We start from the raw sequence: 9,039 nt of genomic DNA, 5'->3' as shown, positions 1-9,039 counted from the left end.
GACCAACTATATAGCTGTCAAGAGTCGAAGCTAGTAAGTTGCGATGTTTGGTTAGAAATTCGATCTATACATACCCATATATACAGATGAACTTTATATTATATAACTTTAAATAGATGAAAACAGATAATATAAGAGTGATAAGAGCTTTTAACCTTGTTAGGGGAAATGAGCTTTATCCTTTTTTTTTATCAACTAGGAGCTTTATCCTTGTTAAAGAAAAAAGAGCTTTATCTAGTGCAGAAGATAAAAGAAGATTGGATGCAAGATTAAATAGACCGAACATATCGAGGTAGTTTATTTAGAAAAATATCGAGGTTGAATAAAAGGGATCGAGAAGAAAATTAAATGAGAATTTGTATTTTAGTAACTAAAATAAAATAGAACTAGCAGAAAAAGAGGAGGAACCCACTAGAATCACTGACTTCCTACTCCACAATCTCTCTTTCTCTTTGTAACCGCTTGTTTGTGCTTATTGGCTCATTTTCATCAAATCTCTTTTTGGGCTTATTCAACTACACAATTTTTATAATCTATCATCTTCTATGTTATTCATATTCACTAAGATGCATCTTTATACTGTTATACATAACTACGTTTTCTATGTATAAAAAGTAGGGCACATTTGTAAAATCAAAAGTTTCTTATATCTTCCTAGCAGCATGTTCCGCGAAGTTTGTCTTTACAAAGTAGCTACGTGAAAATTCTCGCATAATATTATAGCATGAAAAATAATACATAACTTAGTAAAAAAACATAGTTTATATTTTGGAATATGATATATAATTTCAGTCTAGTATACATATATACTCCGCTTCCAGTGATTAAATAAATACAACTCCCCCAGCTAGATTATCTAGTTTAATATATTCGGATGACGATGATGTTGATATTGGATTAGAATGCATACAATGGGAGATCTTATAATGTTAAAATGTTCTTATATTTAGTAATAGCAAATATCTTTGGAACATGTACACATGAACATAAATACAATGTAACATTGTGTGACAAGGAATGTTTGTTTATATGCATATTAAAATAACATAAATTTTTTTTTTTTTGTAAACTCAAAATAACATAATTTAGTGAGTTTCTATCGAAAGATCATTTAGCTCTTTTTGCTAAAATATGTCTTTTGGGATCCCGAAGGGGATAACAATAGTATGAATTATATGACTACAATTCGTCTTCAGTACATAGTCTTTCTTGTTTTGATAGTAGAGATTGATAATATATATATATATATATATATATATATCTGTGACAAAAAATATATATATATATATATATATATATATATATGACATATTTTCTCAAAATGTAATTCTCACTTTCTTAATATGTAGCCTTGCATTCAATTATCAAAATTGGATATCAATGGAACTAGAACAGCTTCCTCTAATCGGTTAACCTACCATAGTTAACTAGAATAAACTATTTCCGTTCTACCAGTTCAGCCAAAATATCCATTACATTATTTTGACAAATATGTAGACGACCAATAAGATAAATAAACGGCCTTTTTGCATATTAATCGTAAAATAAATGTTAAGAAAATGTCAATTATTATAAACATCTCAATCAAGTGTTATTTAATTGGGTTTGTTTGGTATTATCCTTAATTTTGTTGGTGGGTCAACATCCACTCCCTGTCATCACCTAAATCTCAATGCCACATTTCAGATTCCTTTCTTCTATTAGAAATTGTTAGATGTCTCCTTTGATTCTTATCTAGCTAATGTAGTCAACGAGCTTGCAAATCTGAATTTGTCATTGCTTTCTTCTTTAGTTTATGTCATTATGAATCCCTCAAGTTGAGAGTCTTTAAATGATTTTTCTTTAGTGACGGCTTTTTAAATGCTCTTTCTTTTTGTAGATGTATATTTCACAGTTTAAGTTTACATGAATTCAATATTGGTTTGTCCAATGAAACAGTAGATTATCAAACTCAGCACAATATCACAATCTTATTTGGATAATGGAACTTAGAATTCTTTGCGTATACATTTGGTGATTGACAACAGTTCCTTTCCCAGACAGTAAAATAATAGAAAAACTAGATTATCATTTAAGAATTGTTTCTAAGTCAATCAATCACATTTAACAAAGCTATTTCTATTGTTTTAGTAATCACTTTTAAAAGTGTCAAAGTGACACGAGACTATAAATTACTCAAAACAGTGGAATTAAACCTGATCTGGCTCGGCCCAACTCTGATCTAATGCCAGTAAACTAGTGTTTAGGCCTTGAAACAATATAAACAAGGGGTTATAGCCTACTTTCTGGTTACTATTTGTTGGTTTGGTTTAGGCCCAATACTCGCTCTAAGTGCTGCAATGGTACAAAGCTAGAAAAACAGAGCTACAAAATCGATAGAGAAACCGGTAAAAATACAGTGTGATGATGAGGTTGGTGGTAGTATTATGTTGGCAACGTTCTTTTTGATCTTTTTTAATTGGACCTCATAGAGAGTTATAAAACTATATTGTCAATTTAAAAAGAAAATTAGAGAGATAATTATTATGGTAAAAATTCCTCACTTGTTTTTATTGATACACAATCACACAGAAAAAAAGAGACAGATGTTCTAATATTTAGTATTTAGAAGAGTAAAACCCACGCTAATTGTTATTAGTTTTTAATTAGTATTGAGAGACAGATGTTATAGACTTAGAAATCAAATTTAACGTAGTGATTCCCACGTTCTACCTTCCTCCTAACCTTTTTCTTCATCACCACTCAATATCTGCAACATTCTTTGTAACGTACATGTAACTTCCCAACTTAAATATTTTTCTTGTGTAACCAACTTCGTTGCCGACCAAAATTCCTTAGTCGCAAAACCTCTTTTCTTTATGTTCATCACATTGTCCGAAACTTATTGTTTTCTTTCTTCTCAATGAAATAGCAAGAAGACTGGATCGTGTGAGGAGAGATAGAGAGACTGAGAAGACGCCGCAAGCCCCAGCATTGGTGGTTTGGCGGTGGTCGAGTCGTCCTGGAGCTGTCTCGTTGTTTCTCGACGGCCGAGAAGGAAGAAACCGAGCGGCTAACCATGGAGATTGGTGGTCCAACCAATATCCAACACGTGGCTCACGTGACCTTTGATCGCTTCAACGGTTTCCTTGGCCTGCCTTCTGAGTTCGAGCCTGATGTCCCCAAAAAGGCTCCCAGTGCAAGGTTGAGATGACTTAGCTAGCTTTCTTAGTAGAGATATTAAATTTTGAATATAAATAAATATTTTATGATTAAATATTTTGCATAATTTATAACCAATCAAAATTCAATAAGCACAAATAATTTATTCGAAATCTACAATTTTAAAAGTGAATTTTATAATTGTATTTTTTAAAACATTTTTTTCTCTAAATTATGGATCATTTTGTAACGGAGGGAATATAAAATACTGAATAAGCCAACCGGTTACATGTTATTTGTGTGGCAGTGCAACAGTGTTTGGGGTTTCGACAGAGTCAATGCAGTTATCATATGATTCGAGGGGGAACTGTGTTCCTGTGATACTCTTGATATTACAGAGTAGGCTATATGATCAAGGAGGCTTGCAGGTGAGTGAATGAAATATAATCAGTCCCGTTTTTTTTTAATTTCGAAGCTGTTGAAAATTTGTATGCATCTCAGGTGGAAGGAATATTCAGAATAACAGGAGAGAACAGTGAGGAAGAGTACGTAAGGGAGCAGCTAAACAAAGGGTTGATACCTGATGGGATCGATGTTCATTGTCTAGCTGGACTTATCAAGGTCCCTTTTTCAAAAAACTCCTCTTATTTATCCTTCATTAGATGATGATGTGTGTGTTTATGTGTTCAGGCTTGGTTCAGAGAGCTACCGAGAGGGGTACTGGATCCTCTACCAGCGGGGCAAGTGATGCAGTGCGAGTCAGACGATGAGTTTGTCAAGGTTGTGAGGCTCTTGCCTCAGACAGAAGCTTCTCTTCTCAATTGGGCAATCAATCTCATGGCTGATGTAGTTCAGTTTGAGCATGTTAACAAGATGAACTCTCGTAACCTTGCTTTAGTCTTTGCCCCTAACATGTCTAAGGTCAGTTTTTTTTATTGAAATGATTTCTGATAAATGATACGCCTCTGTTATAAGTCCTATTCTTGAAATATCTTGGAATGAGTTTTTTGGGGTTTAAGCAGTGTTTCCATATTGTTAAATATATTGGCTCTGTTTTGACTTTTTTTTTGTAGATGGCAGACCCGTTGACTGCATTGATGTATGCGGTTCAAGTGATGAAGTTGCTGAAGAGCCTCACAGAGAAAATCCTGGGAGAAAGGGGAGCCACGTCTTCTCATGTTGATAAGAGATGTAGCAATGAAGCCGAAGAAGGTGAGAAGGAAGAAGAGGAGGAGGAGGAAGAAAAAGATGGTGTGTACATAATTGAGAGAGAAGCGCCAGAGATAATAAGAGTGGTTGTTGATGAACACAAGGCATGATGCATGAAGATTGCGTTTGAAGGTTCTAGTACTTCTGATTCAAAGGGAGTTCTATAGCCACTCATTTGCAAACCGAACCCCATATACAAGTGTAACTGATGTTCTTTATTATATTTTGTGTCTTGGTTGCTTGTTAAAATATATTCGTGTATGTAACTTCTAGGTAATGTAGTTTGTTGTTGAATGATGATATGGTACAAGACTACTAATTCTATGGGATGATAAGCAACATGTACATGCCTTTCTACTTATAGTAAGATCATTTTCATTCCAACTCAAACCAAGTTCCTAGCCTGTCCATCGGCAACAAACCTACGATTGTTATCCATGTGTCGAACCAAAAAAAGATGCAGTTCGTATCTTAGTTTCCTTGGTATCTAAACAAATACAAAGATGAACCACTTGACGAATAAAAGAGTACTCTTAGAGCATCTGCATCGCAGTATGCTGAGCGTCTCTTATGTTGGGGAGGCCCACAATTTTTGACAAAACCGTCTTCAATTGTTGCAGAAGAAGAAACGTATATTGGGTGTATGCTGTACTGTTTTGTGGGCCCCACGACGCGTGGCAGCCCACAATTGGTTCAGTTTTTATTTTTTTTTTCTTTTTTATAAATCAAAAAAGAGAAAATAAAAATTAAAAAATTAGAAACCCAACCACGTTTCTGGAATAAAGGTGCTCTTAGTTCTTGGCGGTTATTTAACTTTGACAGAAAGGTCAATATAGCGAGTAAACATCCAAGAAGCCAAGAAAACTTATGGTTCCAAAGAACCAAGAAGAGAGTGTAACATATCCCAAGTAGAATCTCAACTGCAGAAACCAGATCATGTCAGACTTCAGATAGAATAATATTTCATACCCGTACATGAACAATATCTCATTTCATCAAACCAAAATCCAAATATAGTTAATGTAGATAGAAATATTGAAATATTTTAGTGTAAAGGTTATATATAGTTAGATTTTAATCAAACATTTGTATTTAATAAATTTGAATTTGTTTTTTTATAACATCTTCGCTTATTGATTTCAAATCAATGTAACATATTATATGAGTGGTGAGGTGAATGTGAAAAAATAAAATTAAGATTCACAAAACTAAATATTAAGCTGGAATATCAAAAGTATTCCTAAAAGGAATTAAACATTGTTTGTTTGTTTGTTTTTGCTGAGATTTTTCTAAGGGAGAATTTGGTGTATATACATAAGATAACATAAACTAAAGAATATAGCCATACTACAGTAATCACTATTTGATGGGACAATTTGGCATATTTTTGACTTTATTCTCCTTACAAGCGTGTGTCACATACATCTAACATAATAAACATATTATACCGTACTATGTATATTAAGTAAATAGTATAGAAAAATATATAAAAGTAGCATGCATTTGAAGAGGAGGAGCAACAAAGGAAGGGAAGAAGAGGAGAGGAAGAGGAGGAGGAGGTGGAAGGAAAAGGAGGGATGAGAAGTAAGAGCAAGGGCAGGAGAGAGGAAGAAGAAGAGGAGGAGGGAGGAAGAAGAAGAAGAGGAGGGAGGAGGTGGAGAGAGAACTGGAGAAGGAAGGAGGTAGAAAAGGAGGAGGAAGCTTCAAAAAAAATTATATTATTTACGTAAATAGAATAATATACTACTATAAGTATTAGTAATACATTGTTTTAAATACGTTTAATTAGATGTACTATTTTATTGTAATAAATAGTATAGTATAATTTTTGTCCGATATTGTTTAAAAATCTGTTTTAAAAATTTTAAGTTATGGTATATGTAAAAAAATATGTATATCTTTAGTAACATAATAATTTGGTTGAATTATATTTGCTTCAAAAGATATACATCAATAAAATTTGGAGGGGAAAAAGAATAAAAAAGACAAAGAAAAAAAGAAAATCAAAAAAATCAAAAAAAAAATAAAAATCAATGGTTGAGATTGTTCAAAGGGTAAAACAAGTAATATTACATAAAATACACAGAATACTCTAGCTTAATTATTGTTATGGACATACACTTAATTTTTTTTTTGTTATGTGCATGTGCCCTAATTTCCCTTTTTCTAAACTATTGTCTAAAAACAACAAATGGTTTTCTTACCCAAGTTCAAATCAACTCAAGTGGATATTTCTTCATGATGGGAAAATATACCAAAGATATCTTTGGGCCTTTAACGACAGGGCCCAAGCCCAAACTTGGTTTACGTTATCGTCTCCAATCCCCAAATCTCACCTTGCGTAAATCACAATGATTCTCTAACTCTTAGGTCAATTCAAATCGGATCGCGAGATTTTCACCACATCTGATCTGAACTTAAGAAAGATGTCTCAGAACGGGAAGCTGATCCCACCAAACATGGATCAGAGCAGTACGAGGCTACTCAATCTCACTGTTCTCCAGCGAATCGATCCTTTCATCGAGGAGATCCTTATCACAGCAGCTCATGTCACCTTCTATGAATTCAACATTGAGATTAGTCAATGGGTAAGTTGCAATCACTCATCGTATTATGTTTTGCTTTGTTAGTGACTGTTCTGTGTTTTGTTTTTAATCAGAGTCGTAAGGATGTTGAAGGGTCTTTGTTTGTTGTCAAAAGGTGAGTACTTTAAGTTTTCAGCTACATGTGATGTTCGCGTTTAGTGTCTAAAACTTTATTTTGTTGTTTCAGAAATAAACAACAACCTCGGTTTCAGTTTATTGTAATGAATCGTCGGAACACAGGTCAGCCAGAGAAGCATCAAGTTGCTGTTTTTGTTGATGTCTTTTTCTTTAATTTGTTCTTTTACTTGCTTCTCATTGATTTGGTTACCACTCGGATTGGTCCCTTTGTGATGATTTGCGATCACTAGAAGTGATCTGTGACATTGACCTTCGTTTTGTCAGTGTTTTAGTTTGTCTAAAACTAAGGGTTAAGGTTTGGGAAGGTTTAGATCGTTAGTGAAATTGGTAAAGATCAGTGTTCTTAAAATCGGTCTAGGCAGCAGCGCTATTACGCTAATCGAGTCTGAACGAAACGATTTAAAATCGGTCTAGACGCCCGCCTAAACATTAATACTTTGCGATTTCTTCAACATTCATTGATATTGCTTATCCGGTAACTCTAGGAATCGTGATTAAGGAGTTAGTATTTGTAATCATCAGTGTATTGTTAAACTTTGCGTGGGCAGATAATCTGGTGGAAGATCTACTGGGAGATTTTGAGTATGAAGTCCAAGGTCCATATTTACTTTACCGTAACGCATCTCAAGAAGTAAATGGCATTTGGTTCTACAATGAACGTGAATGTGAGGAGGTTGCACGTCTTTTCGACAGGTACTTCATACATAATACTTAGCCTTCCTTGTGTTTATTTCTATATTCGTTGTGTCTTGGCCTGATGGTTCCTTGGCATGGGCAGATTAATTAGCGCATATTCCAAGGCAAACCAGAAGCCAAACACGTCATCGTCGAAAAGGTAAAGATCTTCTTCATCTTTAGACTTAGAAACTGCACCACTAGTTGTTTTTTAAGGATGTGGAAGCTAAGATAATCTACATGTTCAGCTGGTAGATTTGCTTATATGTTAAATTGAGTTTAATTTTTCTATGAACTGCAGCGAGTTTGGGGAATTGGAAGCTGTGCCTACAATGGCAGCTATGGATGGTCCTCTTGAACCATCTTTAACTGCAAGGGATGCGCCTAATGATCCTGCTTTTGTCAACTTCTTCAGCGTAAGTCTCTAAAGCTGTTGATACACACTCACTCACACTATCACCTTCATCATCATGTTGTTGGCTTGACTGCAGTCAGCGATGACTCTTGGGAACGGGTCTGCAAGTGGACCACCATACCAATCATCAGCAACTCCTCTACAACCTCACCAACCCACCATTGCGTCTCCTGCACCTCTGCAATCATCCTCTCCTATTATGTCTCACTTTGAGAACAACCCTGATCTTATCAGCAGCAACAACTCCAACGTTCACACGGATCTGGTGACGCCTTCCTCGTTCTTTGCGCCCCCACGGACCATGACACAACCGCACCTCATTCCTGGTTCATCTATTCCCACTGCGCCTCCTCAGAACTTTAATGATGCCTCTCACCATCAGCGCCAGCATGGTACTCCGATGCTCCAGCCTTTTCCACCACCAACTCCACCACTATCACTCGCTCCTTCACACAGTGTCCCGGTTATTAACAGAGACAAAGTCAAAGAAGCCCTTTTGAAGCTAGTTCAGGTTTGTTCTTCTTCTAAAACATCCATTTGACTTGAGCTAATTCTCAGACCTAACGAGCTGCTTCTGACAGGAGAACGAATTCATCGACATGGTGACCCGAGCTTTACAAAATGCACATCAACAATGAAGCTGAGCAGGGTTGGGCAGTGGGAACAGTGGCGGTTTGGTGTAGAATGTGTAGTTAAAACGTAGTTTAGTTCTCTTTGATACCTTTTGAACAAAAGTCTTGTCAGAACCTCGAACAGGCAGTTATAAAAGATACTTTGCATTGCTCCCTTGTTTTAACTCTTGAACATACCTTTTCACCTTTATTATTCTACTGTCAGCCATTCACCTAGCTTTTCAAAACTTAGAATCAAAAAACA

The 9,039-nt window shown here is 35.2% G+C and overlaps 2 protein-coding genes across 2 annotated transcripts; both read left to right on the top strand.

Moving 5' to 3' along the window:
- Window positions 1–2,181: 2,181 nt before the first annotated feature.
- On the top strand, window positions 2,182–4,740 carry LOC103843403 (rho GTPase-activating protein 5). The gene is made up of 5 exons (XM_009120131.3): window positions 2,182–3,183; window positions 3,449–3,569; window positions 3,643–3,762; window positions 3,832–4,062; window positions 4,215–4,740. Exons 1-5 carry the CDS (start codon window positions 3,059–3,061, stop codon window positions 4,458–4,460), a joined length of 843 nt encoding a protein of 280 aa, XP_009118379.1. The 5' UTR covers window positions 2,182–3,058; the 3' UTR covers window positions 4,461–4,740.
- Window positions 4,741–6,673: 1,933 nt separating this feature from the next.
- LOC103843401 (mRNA-decapping enzyme-like protein) lies at window positions 6,674–9,003 on the top strand. The gene is made up of 8 exons (XM_009120130.3): window positions 6,674–6,938; window positions 7,010–7,050; window positions 7,123–7,175; window positions 7,622–7,766; window positions 7,852–7,908; window positions 8,050–8,164; window positions 8,240–8,674; window positions 8,745–9,003. Exons 1-8 carry the CDS (start codon window positions 6,777–6,779, stop codon window positions 8,799–8,801), a joined length of 1,065 nt encoding a protein of 354 aa, XP_009118378.1. The 5' UTR covers window positions 6,674–6,776; the 3' UTR covers window positions 8,802–9,003.
- The last annotated feature ends 36 nt before the right edge of the window (window positions 9,004–9,039 follow it).

Source organism: Brassica rapa, chromosome A09, assembly GCF_000309985.2.
Source record: "Brassica rapa cultivar Chiifu-401-42 chromosome A09, CAAS_Brap_v3.01, whole genome shotgun sequence".
NCBI lineage: Eukaryota > Viridiplantae > Streptophyta > Magnoliopsida > Brassicales > Brassicaceae > Brassica > Brassica rapa.
The sequence above is the reverse complement of the archived record's forward strand: the minus strand, read 5'-3'. Positions and strand labels throughout refer to the sequence as shown.

Coding starts and splice junctions, on each gene's coding strand:
- LOC103843401 (XM_009120130.3), top strand. CDS start 6,777: ATGTCTCAGAACGGGAAGCTGATCCCACCAAACATGGATCAGAGCAGT. Junction 8,165..8,239: donor CTTTTGTCAACTTCTTCAGC/GTAAGTCTCTAA, acceptor GCTTGACTGCAG/TCAGCGATGACTCTTGGGAA. Junction 8,675..8,744: donor CCCTTTTGAAGCTAGTTCAG/GTTTGTTCTTCT, acceptor TGCTTCTGACAG/GAGAACGAATTCATCGACAT.
- LOC103843403 (XM_009120131.3), top strand. CDS start 3,059: ATGGAGATTGGTGGTCCAACCAATATCCAACACGTGGCTCACGTGACC. Junction 3,184..3,448: donor AAAAAGGCTCCCAGTGCAAG/GTTGAGATGACT, acceptor TTTGTGTGGCAG/TGCAACAGTGTTTGGGGTTT. Junction 3,763..3,831: donor GTCTAGCTGGACTTATCAAG/GTCCCTTTTTCA, acceptor TTATGTGTTCAG/GCTTGGTTCAGAGAGCTACC.